Source organism: Antechinus flavipes, chromosome 6, assembly GCF_016432865.1.
Source record: "Antechinus flavipes isolate AdamAnt ecotype Samford, QLD, Australia chromosome 6, AdamAnt_v2, whole genome shotgun sequence".
In the NCBI taxonomy this organism is placed as follows: Eukaryota; Metazoa; Chordata; class Mammalia; order Dasyuromorphia; family Dasyuridae; genus Antechinus; species Antechinus flavipes.
In genome coordinates, this window is record NC_067403.1 from 120,640,548 (window position 1) to 120,660,850 (window position 20,303).

Here is a 20,303-nt window from a genome sequence, read left to right on the forward strand (position 1 = left end):
GTTTGAGATGCCTATGGGACATCCATCTTAAGGAGATGTATAGAAAGCAATATAAGACTGAAAAGAGGAGGGCTGGAGGAGATATATTTGTTGTTATTTAGTTGTATTTTTGACCCTTAAGAGTTTTCTTGACCAAACTCCTGGAGTGGTTTGCCATTTCCCTCTCTAGCACATTTTATGGAAGAGAAGCTCAGGCAAATAGGATGAAGTGACTTACTTAGGGTCAAGTGTCTGAGACTGGATTTTAACTCAGGTTCTCCTGACTCCAGGCCAGTGCTTTATCCATTGTACTATCTAGCTGCTCTGTGTATATGTGTTTGATATTTGTATGCATGTATACATGTATATGTGTACATACATGTCATATTTATAGACATACACAAAATGTGGATATATATGTATATACACACAATATACTTATGTATATGCATATATTATATCTTGGACAATGCAAATACATTCGTTATATATGTATTTTTGTATAGAGGCAACTGGATGTACAGGAATCAAAAAGATTCATCTTCCTGAGTTCAAATTAGTTGAGTGATCATGGACAAATCACTTAACCCTGTTTACCTCAGTTTCCTCATCTGTAAAATGATTTGGAGAAAGAAATAACCAACTGCTCCAGTTTCTTTGCCAAGAAAATCTCAAATGGGCTCACAAAGAGTTTAATGTGACTGAAGCAACAGCATAACAAATTTTTCCTTAATGTGTTTTAATCATGTACTTTAGAGATAGTGTGGCTTAGTGGATAGTAAGGTGTCCTTGGCATCAGGAAGAGCTAGATTCAAATGCAATATCACTTCTCAGTACATTAGGAACTACTTAGGAACATAAGATGGGTGAGTTGCATTGTGCCCCTATGATAGAAATATCAATATGGGAAGTTCTGGTATTTTTTTCCATAGTGAAGGGAACTTCATATGAAGAATCCCCTCTATCATTGTAAATAGGCATCTTCTCTGGATTTGAAGTCTGATTAAAATCTTTGTAATTTTAGCTGATAAATGCATATTGCTTGATTGATTACAACTTATCTCCTAATGCTATGACTCTTGAATTATGTATGTGTGTATGTATGTATATATGTATATGTATATATATGTATATATGTATATATGAGATACATAACTGACAATGACTACTTAGTCATATATATGTGACTTAATTGAATTATAAATACACATATACACTGATACACACAGATACATGTATATGAGGCAGCTGGCAGTGAATAAAGTGTTGGGCCTAGAGTCAGGAAGACTCCAGGTACTTCTTATTATCCTGGGCAACTCTGCCCACCTAAATTTATTTAATTATAAAATGGGAAATAAGAACAGCAACCCATCTTCTAGGTTTGTTGCGAGGATCAAATGAGGTAAATATTTGTTAAGTACAGTGTATGGACCATAACAGGCATTACAAAAATGCTTATCCCCTCCCTTCTCACATATAAGTATAGAATGAATAACAACAGTTAAGTGAAAGGTAAGGAGAAAAAGTGGGTGGGAGGGGGTGAAGTTTCAGGAAAGGTTTCATGTAGATTTGACATTTCATCTTAAAGGGAAAAGAGTTAAGGAGGGAGTGTATTTCAGACCCACAGGTGGCCAGTGCAGAAAGAAAGAAGGTAGAAAGCTACCTGTGAAGAACATAGAGAAGGCCGGTTTAGCTAGATCATAGCACAGTCTTGGGGTAAGATGGTACAAGGCTAGTAGAATGAGTGGGTGATGAGAAAGGGGAGGAGAGAATGGGGGGAGATGCATTTTTTCAAGGAAGTCTGGTCTAAGGAAGATGTAGTCCCAAGCCTTGATGGAAGAAGACTCAAGTGAAGTTTTTTTTATAGGACTGGAGAAAACTGGGTGCATTCGTGAATGATGGGGAATGAGTCAATGAAGAAGAGATTGAAGGTGAAACAGAAGGGGGATAATCAATGGAACAGGCTCCAGTCAGAAGGGCCTGGGATCCAGGGCACAGGTAGAGCACCTCTTCCTCTGACACTAAAGAAAAGGGGGAAAGAGGAAATGATCCAGAGGGGTTCTGAGGAATAGAATTTATGAGCAGAGAACCTTTGTTTTCTCTTAGGAAAAGAAGTGAGGCCTTCTGCTGAGAAGTATGGGGAAAAGAAGTAAGTTGTACCATGGACTTTGTGATGGTCTTGAAGTACAAAGTTCTTGAAAGTCTTGAATGCAGATCATGCCTCGGACATTTCTAACTGTGGGGCGGTAGGCAAGTCATTTAACCTTCCTTGGCTTCAGTTTCCTTAGTAAGAGCTTACCTTCTTACCTTTCAGGGTTGTTGGGAAGGTTTACATACCTTACAGTAATACAGAAGTGCTATTATTATGGTTTATTACTGTTATTATTGATGATGATGTAGGATTCTTGAGAGAAGAGCAGAACTTTAAAAAACAACAACAACAACAACAACAAACACCTATTAAAAGTGTAATGTCATTCCAAGACAGTACATCACTAGGAGCCCATTTGAGATTAGAAAATGTAAATGTATAGAAGCTCCAAGTCAGTGGTATCCAGCAGGATTGTAGAAAGTGGATGGTGCAGAGTGACCTAGGACTGGGATTTGGCAAAGTATGACCAGTGATAGGATAAGGGGGTGAGAAATTTAAGGGCAAAGGAAAGTATATGATGATAAACTTGAGAGAAAGTGAAGGCCTTGGAAGAAGCATGGAACAGAAGGAGTGGAAAGAGCAGGAGAATAAGCATTTATATAAAACCTACTGGTTGCCAGGCACTCAGCTAAACACTTGGCAAATAGGATCATTTGATCCTTACAACAATTCTGGGAAAATAGGTACTGTTATTACATCTATTTTACCGCTGAAAAAACATACAAAAAGAGGCTAAATGGTTTTCCCGTAGTTATATACAGCTACTATGTGAAGTCAGTCTTGAACTCGGGTATTCCTGATTCCAGGCCCAATACTCTATCTGTGACATTTGCTAGCTGCCTCAGAAAAAGAAATGGAAGAGTAATGTGCTGTAGACAAAAAATAGAATTTGAATTCAGGATCATGGCAGTGACATTGTTATGTATATTGGTGAGATTTAAGTTATGTCCATTTATGAGGATGGCCAAAATAAAAATATAGGAAATGTCAGAAGGTTGAGGGACTAGGAGGCCATTTTGTTGGGGGCACCTATATTGTTTTTTTTTCCTTAAGAAAGAGAGAATGATTGGAGTAGTAGGGATTCTTCACCTGGAGACCATGAACTTAAAAAATACTTTGATAATTGGATTTCAATATAATTGGCTTACTTAGTAGTCCTGTGTATTTTATTTTTAGGAATTTAAAAACATTATTCTGAGAAGTCCATTAGGCTTCATCACACTACACATACAAGATTAAGAATCTTTGGATCAGAAAGTCTATAAATGAATATAACAAGGAATTCTGTTCAGGATGATATAAAAAGATCGAGCAAGGCCCAACGAAGGAGATCTTGTAAATGATAGACAGAGATAGAAGAGACACAGAGAAAGTGATAGAGAACAAAAGAAAATAAGAGTAATTAATGAGATCTCTGTATAGGTGTTTATATATAAAAAATAAGGTATCTGAGATAGAAGTTAACTGACTAATTAATGGTAAAAGATCAAAGGAAAGAAAATTGCATTATGGTATAGTATTGAATCCTTGTAAAGAAGAAAGAAAGTAGTAAGGAAAGACTTTGGGTCATATAATTGCCATATCGCACACTTCCTTTCTCCTCAAAAAGCCCGAATTACTGTCTTGCAGGAGTTGGTGTAAATGGGAAGAGGGTAGTCAGATGTGCATGCAATTGATTATTTTGTATATATGGATCTCTAACAAGTTAACTGATTCAGTTAAATTGTGCTTGAGAAATCATTCAAGTCAGTGCCTTTTCCTGAAATGTTGGCATGGATATACAATGCTGGTCTAGGATGAAGAAACCATTAAAGATTGAATGTGTTTTCAGTGAAGGAAAGATAAGAATAATTGGCTTTCTGCTCATACTCAAGGAGTGTAGGCTTCAGATAATTGGAAATTATAGAAAGCGGGAGAATTTTAAGATACTAAGTTATATGGAAATAAGGTATCTTTTAATGTATTATAATATTTTAATTATAAATTGCCAACTTGTAATGATTTGCTAGTATCTACATAGAATTTGCAAAGTACTTCACATATGTTAACTCTTTTGATCCTTACAACAACCCAATGAAGGGGGTATTATTATGTTCATTTTGCAGAGGAGGACATTGATTGCCTAATGATTTGCCTGAGTCACAAAGTTAATAAATGTCAGAGGCCACATTTGAGTTCTGATTTTCCTGATTCCAAGTTCTGTGCTCTGTCCTAGGTCAATAAAACATAAAAGAAAAAAAAATAAAGACTTTTGTTTGCAAGAGGAGAGAAGAAACATAGAAGGAGAAGACAAACCAGTTAGTGTTTTTATCATGTCTAAAAATGGGTACATATTCTATTAATGGAAAATTACTGAATATATAAATATGAGAAAATTAAAAGTAAATGTCTTTTAACAAAGAGGATATATATATATATATGTTCTACAAATACCCTTTGGTCAAGAAAAATAGATTTCACAAAGCTTATGATTTAAATAACCAAAATGTTATCAGTTTATTATTTAGAAACACAATTTAGATCTTTTTTAGAAGAAAAATTTCATAAACAATAGTATCATATATTAATATAGCGTGCAGATAGGAATATGGTAAATGTTTAACAACTGACCCTCTAGAGGGAAAAATGTCTGCAAGACACACTTTTAAGTTTAATCTGCATTATTCACATTTTGTGTATTAGGTTTTTTTTTTTAAACATCTTAGGTAATCAACAAAAATCAAATCTTGTTTTGTAGTATTTGCCCATTTCTAAGGTGTAAACAATCTTGAAAATTTAAAAGTAGGCTTTAGAGATGGTTTGAGCTGGCTCCAGCACATTACTACCTCCAGACTACTTTCATACTCATTTTCTTTTTCCTCCAGAGCCAATTCTCTCTGTGAAGTAGCTAGGGCAGACATTGTTATTCCCATTTTGGAGGTGAAGGAACTAGCATTTAGAGAGTTTTGTAGAGAATAATCCAGCTACTAAGTGTCAGTTGTGACTTAAAATGTCCTCGTTTGACTTTTAAATCTACTATACAGCTCAGTCCTATGATCTTAGAATACCAACATAGAAATGCTTTTTGAGTCACATAGGTTAGGCAGTCAACACTCATTTAAACACATATATTAGGAGAAAAATATCAAAAATGTTTAAAAGTTTCACTTCACCAGAGATACAAGAGTCCAAAAGTAATGATGAATTGAACAAGTTGTAGTATATTCTGTAAAGTACCAAAAATTTCCCCTAGCTGAAAAGATGGATAGGAAAAAATAAATATTCAGCTATTTTTTATGCATTCATAGAATTTCTCAGTCTTCAAACAGAAAGAGTACAACGGTGAGAGGAGTAGTAAGAACCTTTAAATTTAAACTAGAATTAGATATATAATACATAATTTACTCATTGTTCCTGGGTATTACAGGAATCCAGTGACCTATTTTTTTTTTTTAATTTACTTTAGACCAACAAAAATAACAACAAACTCTGGCCATTAATAAATCATTCGATTTTAAATACTCAATTAGCTTTGTACAATTTTCAATGCTTTCCCTACATTGACCAGCCTTTCTCTTAACATTCTGTCCATCATATCTTCTATTGTTCATGCTGCCAGTAGGTTGAGAATCTAGACTGTATCTGCATAGAGGAAAAATAATTGCGAATTTTCCCCTTCAAAGATTGACCCTTGTTTCAGTTAAATGGAAAGAATAGGATGATTCAATAGATGGCATCTTCCTTTATGGCTGATTTGAATATCTGGGTAGCTGTCTATTTTCAGCATTACTTTTAATAAGATCTTTTCTCAAACTTATTTGGCAAACATTATGTACTATGTGTATTGATGCCCATGTTCTATAATAAAGCAGATACTTAAACCATTTCAATCAACCTTTAAAAAATTTTTTTAATCTAGATTTTTTTTGCTTCAGGCTTGTGGTACCAAAGCCTGAAGTTTTTGCATGTTTGTAAATGTCATATATCCTGTTACTTGTAAATGTCTAATAAGCATTTAAGAAGTTGCTCTTTCAGTTACCTTCAGTGGCTATCACATCAATCAATATTTTTTAAGTTTACTGTGTCCCAGTTACTGTGCTAAGGGTTGGGATTATAAAAAGAGAAAGACTTCCCTCAAGAAGCTTACAATATATTATTGTTACAGTATAACAACATATAAACAAATATCTACAAACCAAGCTCTATACAGGATAAAAAGAAAATATTAAACAGAGTAAAGGTACTTGAGAGAAGGGGGAGAAGGCTTCTTGTGAAAAGTGGGTAGGGATTTAGAAATGAAGAAAAGGACCTTAGGCTACTTAGTCCAATCTTCAATTCTTCTAGAGAATTAACCTAACTTTTCTGAGGTCACATAAGTAGATTGTGCCCATTATGTATTCTGAAGCAGAGATGTCAACCATACAGAAGCAGATTAAAATGTATTTGGGAAATATTTAACAAAAATAAATACAAATACAATAGAATATGAATAATGGTAATATATAGTTTTCTTAGCCATTATTTGGCTAAGAGAGGGACCCTTATATATGTTTCAATGGCTATGTTTCTATTTAAGTTTAACAGACACTGAATATGGAGTCAGAAGACACACATTTGCTATAATCAATAAGTGTGGACTTAGAAAATCCCCTTCTGGGTCTCAACCCTTGAGCTGTATTTGACCCTGAAAGTTCAATTTGGCCAACCCCCAGACCAGTTTAGATAGTTAAGAGCCTGTCTTGATAGTGGCACCTCATTCAGTGTCGCTGTGGAAGTGAATGGAGGCACCAATTTTGGTAGCTAAAGCAGTGTTATAGGTTGTTATATGGGGAAACTGTGCTTCATTGGCACAGATTCCTTCAAGCCTATCCTGCTATTTGGCAACGTGTGATGCTGATCAAATGGAATTCATGTGAAAGGGAGTGAATGACAGTGTACAAATCACTGCCACTAATGAGAAAAGAAAGATGCGATGGGGAGAGAGAATATCTTAATGAAGCTTTCCTCTTTTTAAACAAAAGCCAATGACTTCTTATGAGTGCTACTGTGGAAAGGGATTCGAGTTCATTTTATATTGTGTTCCCAAATAGTATTCATTGGTATCTTTTTCATCTGACCAATAGAACATGCAGTGGGCTGAATTCCAAAATGACACACATAGCCTTTTTCAGCAAGATAAGATATTTAATTAGGACCAGCAAACACATGGGGAAATTTCCAGCTTCATATAAACATGTAAATCTATTAAAAATTGTTGCCATTAAGTTGAGGATATGACTTTTTAGCAGTAACGTTAAAAATACTTAAATGGAGGAATTTCTACTAAAGAGACAACAATTAGATTACAAATAAATATTTCTCCTGGGCCCCCGATGGGCTTATTTGACATGAGGTTCCTTGACCTAACAGCTCTGAAACCAACATGAGGATGAAAACGAGAATGGAAACGGAAGGAGAGAGAACAGAAGAAGATTGCAGAGATGTATGGTACTGGAGTCGATGCTCAGGAGGGGAAGAGGCTTGGCTGTGGCCTCCTGGCTGGACACCCAGGAGGAAGAGGCAGTGGACCCTGTTCCAGACGCTGGCCTGGCAGGGAGTACGAGAGAGGAAGCCCCTGTGTGAGTTTTCTCAATATTTTTCCCATTCCTTCCCCATCTAGTTAGGACACATGTAATAGAGTTTAACCAAAATTATATTTTTCCTTTACTGGCATATCCATAAGCTGCTTTCTTAGCCTATCCTGAGGTTTGAAGGCCAAACCACATACCTCCAAGATGGAATTAATCATCTCATTTAAAAACGTATATAAATTTTTAAAGTCTAGAGGGAAGCCTGGCAGTTTCTGCCTTGCCTTTGAGCTGATAGCCAATTCTCAGATTTAATCAGCCTGCCAAGCTTGTTCTGAAGGTAGTTGATTCTCATACCTCAATAGTCAGCAGAGGCTGCAATAATCATATTATCCCACGTAACAGAGCTAGAGATCATTTAGTTCAACTTCTCATTTTACAGCTGAGGAAACTAAGACCCAGAGAGGTCAAGTGATCTTCTCCAAGGTCAGCACTAGATAAAATTACAAATAGACTTTGGCCCCAATCACAAAATAACATTTCCATACAGTAAAGAAAGTTACACGTTATCTTCTCTTTCTATGTTATCAAAGCCTATTGATGGGTTGCGAAAAGAAATAATTGAAATAATAAAAGTAATTGCAAAAGAAATAATCCAAGTAAAAAATACTCTTCAAAAGTTCAATTTCTGTAGATATTCTGCCTCTGGTGTATTGTGACAAACAAATTGTTAAAAATTGACCCTAGATATAGTTACAGTATAAATCCTTCTGGTAAGGACACAGCCATCAGATAATTGATTTTATTATTTGTGACCAGAAAGATAACTAAGTGAATAGAATTTGTATTTGGAATGAGGGGCAAAAGGAAAGGGAAGGCACGGTATGAAATTATTCACCTTCCTTGTTTTTAACATGTAAATGATATACTTAATAGGAATAGGTTAACACTGAAAATATTTCCAAGTGAGTCAAGTGTCTCTGGACTTTTCTGTAACTTCGTTCTGCCAAAATAAGTCTGTTACTCATTTTGGACTACTCATCACTGGCTGGCTGAATACCCTCTAGTATCCAGTTCTTCCCTGATTAGTGACTGACAGTTTAAATGGGAGTTGGGTTGGGGGAAACAGAGATAGAGAAGAAATGGAGCTGCACACTTGAAAGTTTTATTCCATTCTTTTTCAGGACTTAGCAATCCATAGTCTGTGGATCCTGCTAGGCTTTTTACTTTTATTTCCTGTCCCTTGTATCTATCTCTATTTACAAAGCTCATTGACATACTGTGACTATAGAGGATGGTTTAGTGAAATGGAACTCAAATCACTTAACCCTTGGGAGAGGTTGAATGGAAAAGGGAGTTAATCCAGTATGTCATAATAATAAAGGCCTTATTTATTTATTTTTTTTTTGAAAACAAGGTGAATTTAAAAAGTCAAAATCAATTCAACCAACTTAAGAACTTATATGTTCAAAGCACTGTTCTAGAGGTTAGAAGATAAAAGTCACATTTTTACCTAGGAATTAACAGTACAAATGCAGATATGTGGTTACTTTGGTTGTTTGAATGGAGAGAGGGCAAATGACAAGTAGAGTTATCAAGAGAGGTTTCTTAGGTCATTGAAAATTAAACAATTCTTCGATCATAGACTCTTTAGTGAGAATATTTTAAATGTCAGGTCAGTCTATATTAAAGAGAAAGACTACATGAAAACAATCTGACTCATTGTCTCAATACAGAGACATGTATGGGACTCGACTATTAATGTCAGAAACATAAACTTAGATGACCTAGGTAAGTTTTCATTGAGAAAGCAGAGTTATCTAGAGGACTTGGACAAGTAAGACCACAAATAGCAAAGAAGATGCCTATTTACATTGATAGAGGGAGAATTGCTCACATGAAGTTCCCTCTATTATGAAAAAATACCAGAACTTCTCATATTAGTATTTCTATCATTGGGGGCACTCTCTCCATGTGCAACTCACCCATTCTTATAGTCCTTAGTAGATGGTTAGTATACTAAGTAGTGATATTGTATCTGAGGCAGCATTTGAACCCCACTTTTCCTAATGTCTACTTGCTATCTACTAAGTCACACTGCGCCTCTTAAGTACTTGATTAAAACATGTTAAGGAAAAATCCTTGCTCTTATAGAACTTGCATTCTATGGGAGGAGTCAGGGATGAGGAACAGGATTTGTATAAAAGGCACAATGTACATGTATTCATACACTAAGATATACCTAAATACACAGTATTTGTTATGCAGTTGCTTTAGTTGTATTTGACTCTTTGTGAACTCATTGAGTTTTCTTGGCAAAGATATTGGAGGGATTGACCATTTTTTTCTCCAGTTCATTTTACAGATGAGGAAACCGAGGCAAACAGGGTTAAGTGACTTGCCCAGGGTCACAACAACTAATAAATATCTGAGGCTAGATTTGAAATCAGGAGGAAGAGTCTTCTTTACTCCAGACTCTATATTCTCTCCATTGTATTGCTATCATAAAGGACCATAATAGTTTAACTGAGACATGATTTATCATAAAGGGACCATAATAGTTTAACTGGTTCCTACTGAAAATGTATGTCAAGCAGATTAAAGGGCAATAAGGGCAGAGGGAGAAGATATTATGTTGGAATATGGGCCAAGATTTATTGATAGAAAGTTTAAAAATGGTGAAGTTAAAGGCTGGCAATGAAGTATGATGATAACTCTAAAGGTCTTTGTTGTAGAGATGTTGAATTTAGCTGAGTGATTACCAAAGGAGATTTTTAAAAATCTCAAATAGAAAAGATGCCACAGAACTGGAAAATTAACAAATATACTTTCTACTTTTCAAAAGAGGGAAGAAATTGTATTTTTTCAAATTAAACTCAAACTGGGATTCTTAACAAAATTCTTTAATTAAAGAAGATAGAATGTGATTGTTCAGAGAGGGAAATAGTTATTAAGAGTTAATTTGTGTAAATTCATGTCACACTAAACCCATATCTTTTTTTTTACTGGTTTATTGGACTGGTAAATCAGTGCAATGACATAGATGTGGTTTTAGTGAGTCATTTGACAATCTCCCTTTATATTCTTGTGAACAAGGTGGTGAGATAGATGAGACCTGAGTTAGGTTAATTTTGAACTGGTTAAATAATTGGCTCAAAACATTTAGTAATTAATGAATTAAGATTAGGGAGGTCTCCATAGATTGTCCCAAGGTTTGTCTTTTTTGTCATTGGGGTAGATGACTCCATGGTGTACATCAAATTTAGAAATTATATGAAACAGAAGGGATAGTTTACTCATTGGATAATAATTGGGATTCAAAAAGATCTTAACAGTCTGAACCTAACAAGATAAAATTTTCTAAAAATAAAGGCCTATATCTATGTTAGGTTCAAAAAATCAATTATATAAATATAGGAGGAAATTATGTGGAAAATAATCACATTATAGTCTTAGAGTTAAAAGTAGGGCCTATGAATGACAGAAAACGATGCCTAGGAAAATTAAGGGATGAACACAACTATATTACATGTGTGTGTGTGTGTGTGTGTTTGCGTGTGAATGTATGACTTTGTTCAAGGTCATTCTGAGCCAGGCTGTGTGCTTTCCACTGTACCAATTTTGGGGATTTAGGAGAGCTGCAAGTTTGGTGTGAATCAACAATGAAACATCACAGTCTAAAAAATTAATATGATAATGTGCTGTCTTGGCACTAAATTTCTATAGCATTAGAAACCAGGGAAACTAGTTCAGATATTCTGATCAAAGCTCATCTGGCATATTGAGTTTGGTTCTAGAAATTTTATAATTAAACAAGGACATGGACAAATGGGAGCATTCAAAGGATAAAGGGTGGTCAACATTTTGTGGAGTATGACAACCACTGCCCTCTGAGGATTTGTTGAAAATAAAAAAAGAGAAAGTTTGAGGGGGAAGATGTAGAGGTCTGGTATTAAATAAGCAAGAGGTCCAGTCCAGTCTTACTTGAGACCTACTCTGTTAGAGCGAACTATTCAAACTATATTGGCTCACCATCTCCCTCATGATTGTGTGAAGATATACTTGATAAATTCAGAATGATCTTGTTGGAGAATGCATGCAAAGGAACAAAGCATTTTAACTATACAATGAATCAAAGACATACTTGCTAAACTTGGGACAGGAAGAAGACAGTTTAATTATACGATGAATCAGACATACTTGAGGTAAATACATTGGTATGGTAATTTCTGCTCTGTATTGATAAATATCACAACTATTTACAATTCTGTTGATGTTGATGAGCTTCACAACTAGGCTATTTACAGTTCTGTGTTGATAAGCATCTTGATATTGATGGTTAAGGTAATGCCCTGGAAGCTAATAATTTTGTAACACTGATCTAAAAGGTGGTATATAAACTCTGCTGATACTCAAATTAATAAATGAACACTGCAAAGAATATCTCCTACCTGGCCTTGGATACTCATTCACACTCTCATTATTTACTAGATCTGGACTCCAACAGGATGGGGTCATGATAGGTGTATTTCCAGGATTCTTGTGAGGAAGGGACTTCTTGTCCTTGGCCCCAGAACTGGATGTAACAAATAGAAATTGCTTACGGACAGATTTCAGCTGGATCTATGGGGAAGCTTCTTTTAAACAGTTAAATGTCAATCAGCAATCTAGAGTATACTTACCTCTCCCGATAGGTGAGAGACTTGGTGCAGATTGAGAAATACTATTTTTTTGGATATTGCCAGTGGCAGAATTTATTTTGACTCTATATGTTTTTTATAACTCCATGTGTTTATAACCTGTAAGGGATCTAATTAGGGTATAGTGTATTTCCTTACACTAGAATTATTTTTGTGAAGGGTGGGTAACCCCTTGGAGATGTCACAGAAGGAATTCAGATTCAGGTGCATATTGGACATTTGAAGTACCTTCTGATATTCTCTGTCATTGTGTGAAACAGTGGCATTGCCCACTATGATGATGAAGTTAAAGGGAAGAGCTATGTAGGGAATATTGATCATGGTACTGGCATTTGACTTTAGTGATAGGATAATGAGTTTAATATTTCTGATGTTTCCTATTATCCTTGACTAAATGTTACATAGTTTACAATATATTCATAGGTTCATGTCTTCCTCTGGAAATGTTTTAATGACCCAAATATAGGAATTAATAGTTCTAATCAACTAGTTAGACCACATCTGGGCTTAATTTTTATTGTTCCACTAGAAATGTGATAAAGAGGAACATTTTCAGAAGAGGGCCTATGAATAGTCCTGTGAAAACATTTGAGTAGTCTTGGTTCTTCATTCCTGGAAAAGAGAAGGTTTAGGGTAGAAAACAGAAGCCATGATGACTTTTCAAAAGCCAAAAAAATTACATAAGAAAAAGATTAGGCTTCATTTTAATTTCCAAAGGTAGAACCAAGTCCAATGGGGAGACATATTCAGTGGCACATAAAGAAATTACTTATAGCATTTAGTCATGCATAAATGGAATCAGTTGATTTGTAATTAATGTCATGAAGGTCCCATACCTGTGAGAGTATTTGAGTATAGGCCAAATCGGTTATATTTCACAGAAAAGTAAGAAGTTGGAATTTAGAGTGGATGACCTCAGCATGTATTGTCCAAGTCTGTGATAGTATGATTTGCTTTTCATATACCTTCATTTTTTTCTCTTTATGTTGTAAGATAGGGAATATGTTAGTTTCTTTAAAAACAAAATGAAAGATATTTTTATCATTTAGGTCAGTGCCCTAAAACCAGTTATTCAATAATGTCTGGTGATTTGTTGTAGATAGTGTAAAGACCTTGGAGCAGCCTTCTTTTCATCCAAGTAATCACCACAAGAATAGCCAGGTGTTAAAGTCCAAGTTCTTTATTGTCTCCTTCAAAGTCTTATCTCCTTGCCTGGGGCTTCATCTAGCTTTATGGAGGGTCCTTCAGAAGAGCCTTGGTCTCAGTCCAGGAAATGCAGGAGGCCAGCCACTGTGGTGTGAGATGAAGTGAATCTGTCTCTGAATCCTAGAGCTTGTGTTTCAGCCTCCAGCCACCACAAAGGTGGACAATGGAATGAATCTGTCTCTGCATCTCACCAGTTTATATGCTCTATTACAGTTAAATCCATTCATCATACTGAGTATAAAGCCAATCATTATTTTACTAGTGAGCTATTATTTGTTGTAAGATTAAATCAATCATACTGAACTAGAGAACTGTTAATTACCATGCTAAACTAGATAGCCATTGTCTTATTAATTCCACTTAGTTAGCACCTTGTAAGAATCCTTGTTTTAAGTACAAGAGTTCTGGCCCATAACATCTCCCACTTTCTTTTGTTTTAGAACATAGGTGGTCCACTCTCCCTGACTTCTCAAGGAGGTGAGAACCCCAAAAAGGAGGTGATCACGCCTTCCCTAACTTCTCAGAAAAGGGGTGAAAACACCAAAAAAGGAGGTAATCACTCCCTCCCTGATGTCTCAGAAAGGGAGATGAAAACACCAAAGAAAATGGGGAATCAAACCAGATTAGCGGGTTTCTGAAGGGACTCACTTGAAACAGCTATACATAAATCCATCAACATGGGAGGGTATTATAAATAATATGAACAAATTATACATATCCATAATTTCTAGAAATAGTCCAAAACCAATCTATTGTCCATTACTTCATGTGTCAGAAATCCAATGATTCCTATAAGTTTTGAAGTCCTGCAATAGTCAGAGTCTCCAATGATTCCTGCAGATTTTGAAGTTCTGTGACAGTCTCATTATCAGCCATGCTCTTTCATTGTCAGATGTTTCTTAGTCTTCTCCTTTTGTTTCAAGGGTTTTTCTCTTTTTCTTTCTCTCTCCACATGCTCATTGGCACTCATTTGATTCCTTGTCCATCTGTAGAAATACAAGCAAATCCTTTTCCCCAAGCAGTTAACCTATCTAGTGTCTTCTATTTACCACTTTCTAGGTCTCTCCTCCTATCTGGCAGTTACATTGGAGCTGCTCACACTGGACACTGCCCTTCTGTCAGGTTAAAAAGCCTGTATTCTCCCCAATTGTAATGCTTTTCTCCCATCTGAGTGCTTCTCTGCTGATTGATCATATCAGAGTCCTGAACTTCTAAAGACTCTCTGGGTGTAACCTCAGCTGCCATCATGCCCCACCTGTCTTTTGTTTGAGGTCTTGGAACTGGGTCCCATCTCTCATTTCCCTGTGTCAATCTACATTCTGAGGCCCAGTGAAAACCTTTGTTGCACAGGGTTTTGGGTCTTGTTTTCTCTCACCCTCTCCTCTCACACTATATGCCTACATTGAGCTTTTAGATGCCCTACTTTACCATATTGAAAGTATTGGTGAGTCTCTCTGGAAGTCCCTTGCCAACATGGACCCCCCTCTTCCCATGTTCTGCATCTGAGTATAAAAGACATTTGTGCCCACTATGGAACAGCATCCTTATCTCTTCTAAAGGAGCATCATTGTTATAGTTCTTCTACAAACCTCCTTGGCATTTTTTCTAGCAAGTTGTTTGATCATTATTCCTGTTGCTGAATTTTCTCCAATTGTTCATATGACAGCTGTTTTCTGATGTCCCATAAAATTAGCAAAGAGTTCATTGGACCTTGTTCTATTTTTGTGAAGGCTTCCCCTCTATCTTGTCCTAGGAGGGAGCCCCTCCATGCTTTGATGGCAGCAGCAGCAATTTGCTCCTATGCTATCAAAGAGTAATTAATCTGTACTGAAGTGTCTGAATACTGACCTTTACCTGCTAGTTTGGTCAAAGGTGATTTGTATATTAACTCCAGTTTGCCTGTTTCATTGGGCTTGTATTCTACATAGTTCAGTTCACTCCGAAAGCCACAAGTTTTGTCTAGGTTCTAAACATGTCTTTGCTATAGATTTCTAAAGTAGGGGTTAAAATTTCATAAGCCAGATTCTCTAATACCACCTTAACATTAGACGATGTAGCCTCATAAAGAGTGCAACCCTTTTTCAAATCCTTGATTTTTTTCCAGATCAAAAGGTGTATATTTTCTCCTGCCTTGATCTGAAGAGTCAAATTCTTCAATAATTGAGTATGCATTTATTAAATCATATATATATCTTGTCCTTTTTTAGATTTAACTAGTGCCTTTTTTTAATCTTGTCATAGGATACTTCAGAAGTGATGCTGATTGTGTCACTGCCCCTCCCCCTCCTCCTCCTTCTCCCTCCACAGCCATGAAGGGTTAATTGAGGTGGGGAGAGTAATGAGATGGGGAATACCCTAATGGCTCCTGCTGTGAAGCACCACACTCCCTAATTTCTTCAAATTGTACTTAATTCCATTCATGTCTAATTCTTCATCCTTTTCACCTAGTTTGTCACTATTCTCCCCCTCTGCACTTTCTTCTTTTTCTTTATTTAATATTTATATAATTCCTTAAAGTCAATTTTATTAAGTTGTATGTATAAAGTGTTTCTTTAGGAATCGAATCAGGACCATTATCATTGTAATATTCACATAGTTGCTCTCCTACCAATTTCCACTCATCTGGATCTAATTCTTTTTCCTTTGATAACCAAGGAGATGTGTACTATACTGTTTCTAAAAGTTCAATGATCTGCTCCCAAGTTACAATCAAACCTTGGCTTTCTATTAGTCTAACCATTTTTCTACTAAACTAGATAAACATTACAAATGTAATGTTCTTGTTGGTTTTCTGGAGGTCTTGGAGCAGCCTTCTTTTCAGCCAAGTAATCATCACAAGAATAGCCAGGTGTTTAAAGTCCAATTTTGTGATTGTCTCCTTCAAAGTCTTGTCTCCTTGCCTGGGGCTTCAGCTATCTTTCTGGAAGTCCTTCAGATGAGCTTTGGTCTCAGTGGAGGAAATGCAGGAGGCCAGCCACTGTGGTGTGAGATGAAGTGAATCTGTCTCTGAATCCCAGAACTTGTGCTTCAGCCTCCAGCCACCACAAAGATGGATGATGTAATGTGAATCTGTCTCTGTGTCCCACCCTGGCTGAGTTTGTCCCAGCTTATATGCTCTTTAGTAGTTAAATCCATTCATCATACTGAGTATAAGCCAATCATATCACTAGGGAACCATTATTTGCTGTAAGATTAAATCAATCATACTGAACTAGAGAACTGTTAATTACCATGCTAAACTAGATAACCATTGTGTTATTAATTCCACTTAGTTAGTACCTTGTAAGAATCCTTGTTTTAAGTACAAGAGTTCTGGCCCATAACCTACAGGATGGAAAGAAAGGAAAAATTATAAAAGTTGACAAGGAAATTTGTGTGTCATTTTTGTGGATATAGCAAGAAAATCAAAATTGAGCCCACTGGGTTCATAATTACAAAGAGATTTGAAGTGGAACCTCTTATAATTATCAGACTGTCCTTACATAAATCATAAGCTACTTGTTCTGTTTCTACATTAGAGATGATAAAACCAGGATAGAGAAGAGGGCAAAATCAGTTATTCACAATCATACTTCATTAGTGTTAGTAAAAGGACTAGCTATATGTAATTTATGAAGACTGCAGCAATTTATAGTTTGATGACTTAAAGGGGGGAGAAGTGATGTTGATGAAGATTTTGCACAGTAATTAGGGAATTATGTAATTCTTTCAAGATTTTATTTTCATTTGTTTTATTTGAATCTGGAGACCTCATCTGTTAAGAAAAGCTTTACATTCAGATATACTAAACATTTGTCTAAGGCCATACAGCTATCCAGACATATGCTCCATGAAAATATAAACCAGTAAAATTTTGAAATGGGAACATCATCTTCATCTTTAAGAACACTAAGGGTTTGCAAATAGGAACTTTCCTGCTTTTCTGTTGTATTCCCAATGCCTGGCATGTCCTAAGAACTTAATACTTTTTTCATTCCATTCATTTTTTAAACCATCTCCCTGTCCCCACATATTTAGTTGTTACAGTAATGAAATAAATATGAAAGTTAATTTTATACTTTAAAACTTTTGGATACTTTTTCCAAGTACCACCAAATTTGCCCTTTGAATCATCTGCTAAAAAAAACTAAGGCACTTTAGCTTTTAAAAAGTAAAGGATTGGGAAACAAAAAACAATATGTATGATCTAGTATTGAAAAATATGCTTTTCATAATAATACTTCTATATATCTTTTCAAATACTGTTAAGAAAGTCTTTTGTGCTTTTTACAAAGCAATGTTTTTCCATGCCTAGGTAGACAGAGTGCCAAGCTTGCAATAAAAAATTCTTGCATTTAAATAATCACTTTTGAAGCTTTCTAGTTGTGTGGCATTGGACAAGTCTCTTAGCCTACTTTTACCTTTAGCAACTTTGGGATTTATTTACAAAGTCAGAGGATAGTTATGATTTGGTTTGATGAAAGGAGTTCCCATATCAAGTGTTCCCTATCCTGACAAAATCACAGATCCTCTGGGGATTCATGAAGGATTGTTTTATTATATATTTTCTATATATATGATTATCAGTTCCAGCATGGTATTGGGGAAAGTGCACTAAATTTAGATCCAGGAGGATATGGATTTGAATCTAGGCTCTAATACTTAATAATATGACTCTTATCAAGGCACCTAACCATTGAGTTACAGATTCCTTCTTTGCAAAATGAATATACTTCATGGGACCTTTGGGAGGCTATGTGAATCACCAAGATTGGTGGTACAGTGGAAAGAACTCTGTGTTTGGAATGAGAAAATGTGGATTCAAATTTTACTGGTATGTGAGCAAGATATTTCAACTCTATGATTTGCCTGTTTCCTCACTTATAAATGAGGGGGTTGGATCAAATGACCTTTGACATCTCCTTCTGGCTCATCTTAGATTTTCTGAAAATGCTTTGGACACCTTATAAAGTGCTATAGGAATGTGTTGATTATTGTTCCTAAGGAACAAAATTGAATTGCCTTCATATATAGTAATATATAAATGTGTAATAAATATATGCTCCCCAGTCATTTGGTGATTTCCATAATAGACAAGAATGCCAAGAATATTTGTTGCTCAAGTATTTGGAACCCCTGTCTATATTCCAGTGTGTCTGATCCAAATATAATTGAAATTGTTTTCTTAAAAATAAGAGGTGTCCTTGACCAATAACCTCTTGATTAGAAAGGTTTGACTTTCTCTTTTGGAAACCACTTTGGTGTAATGTTTTTAATTTTTATCATGCCTGCCCTTTTCATCAGTTCTTACATCTAAGAAAGCCTGAATGGTTAACTGTTGTTTTGGTGTCCAGGGATTTCTGTTCAGAGAATTCCTTTTCATTGTATTGTGATTTCTCATCTGAAGCTAACATTCCACTCTGGACTCTGTTGCTCATGTATAATTTGCAACAGTAGCAGGACTACCATTTGCATAGACTGTTTTGCTGTCCAGTACACATTGAATTATGTGCTCAAAATTTGTGATAGATAAATCTGCTGAGTAGCAGTAGTTGTACTATTTATCAGCTTCAAGAGCTAGAACAAAAGGGACTGTATTCACATAAATCTGTGTTATTATCCAATCCAATAAGCATTTATTAAGTACCTATGAAATATCAGTCTCTGTTCTAGATACTCAGAATTTTGAGACAAAAGAAACAAAAACTTCCCCGTTCTCCCCTCCCATTCTTCCTTCTTCCAATTCCTTAGAAATGCCAACTGTATAGTGAGAGAATCTCCTAGTGAACTCAAATCTATACAATAGTACAAGGCACGAACAGATTGTTACTACTCATATTTTTCCTATCCCCTCACCTCTAAGAGTCGGCTCAGTACTTTAGAGAGAGTGCTGGAAAACTTGTAGGAAGAAGCTTTAAGATTTTTCACTGGAGTGATCCTTCCTTTTAAAAGGAGCTTATTTGATGAAAATAAAATATTACAATGAATACAAAACTGGGGGGGAAATGGTAATCCAATTAATGGTTGCTCAAAAGAATGAAAAGTGTGTGCAGACTTAAGAGAATCCACCCCAACTATTCATATGGACTATTTGTGTCAGATCTGTGGTAAAACATTCTGAGTTCATATTGATCTGATCAGCTACAACTGGACACACTGTAACTTGAATGTACTCTTGTCATTTTGGTTCTCTTTGAGAATGGACAACTATATATTTCTTATCTAAATACTCTTTAGTACTAATTTCTTCTAGCCAGGCTGCTCTCTTTACTTTCTTCCTCACACTGCCATATGCATGTCAGTTCTTTTGCTCATTTATCTGTCATCTCCTACTTGGAATTATCTTCTCTCCCCTTCAACTCCCCTCTATCTAGTCAAATTCTTCTATCTCTTCGCTTCTTTCTTTTCTGTTCTTCTCTTTACTTCATCCCTTCCCTCTCTCCCTCCTTTTCTCCTTCCTTCCCTCTCTCCTTCCCTTTCTTCCTTCCTCCCTTTTCTCCTCCCTCCCTCCCTGTTTTTCTTCCTTTCTTTCCTTCCTTTTCTTTCATCCTTGTTTTAAGATTCCTAAGCGATGTGGTTAGACAGAATGGAATGCTTTTTGGTATCTTTTCCAGCATAATGATAGTACCTCATAAATACGCAATTAGATATCTGTTAACAAATTGTTAACAATAATTATTCATTTGTTAATTGACTGTAAGCTTTATTTTGTTTTACCATCAGTATTGTAACTTTAAGACT

At 35.7% G+C, this 20,303-nt stretch overlaps 1 protein-coding gene across 9 annotated transcripts in view; it reads left to right on the forward strand.

Moving 5' to 3' along the window:
• STOX2 (storkhead box 2) overlaps nucleotides 1-20,303 on the forward strand; it is a 151,120-nt gene that overhangs the window by 64,654 nt on the left and 66,163 nt on the right. For 4 of the 9 annotated variants that reach the window (XM_051966059.1, XM_051966060.1, XM_051966061.1 and 1 more), the window contains exons 2-5: nucleotides 1,847-1,977; nucleotides 2,086-2,128; nucleotides 4,347-4,457; nucleotides 7,520-7,728. The exons of 1 other annotated variant lie outside the window; for it this stretch is intronic. In XM_051966059.1, coding sequence (XP_051822019.1) covers nucleotides 1,875-1,977; nucleotides 2,086-2,128; nucleotides 4,347-4,457; nucleotides 7,520-7,728 — 466 coding nt within the window. In that variant the 5' untranslated portion in view covers nucleotides 1,847-1,874. The remainder of the gene's footprint in view (nucleotides 1-1,846; nucleotides 1,978-2,085; nucleotides 2,129-4,346; nucleotides 4,458-7,519; nucleotides 7,729-20,303) is intronic. 4 more of the 9 variants (XM_051966064.1, XM_051966062.1, XM_051966063.1 and 1 more) reach the window with 2 other exon arrangements.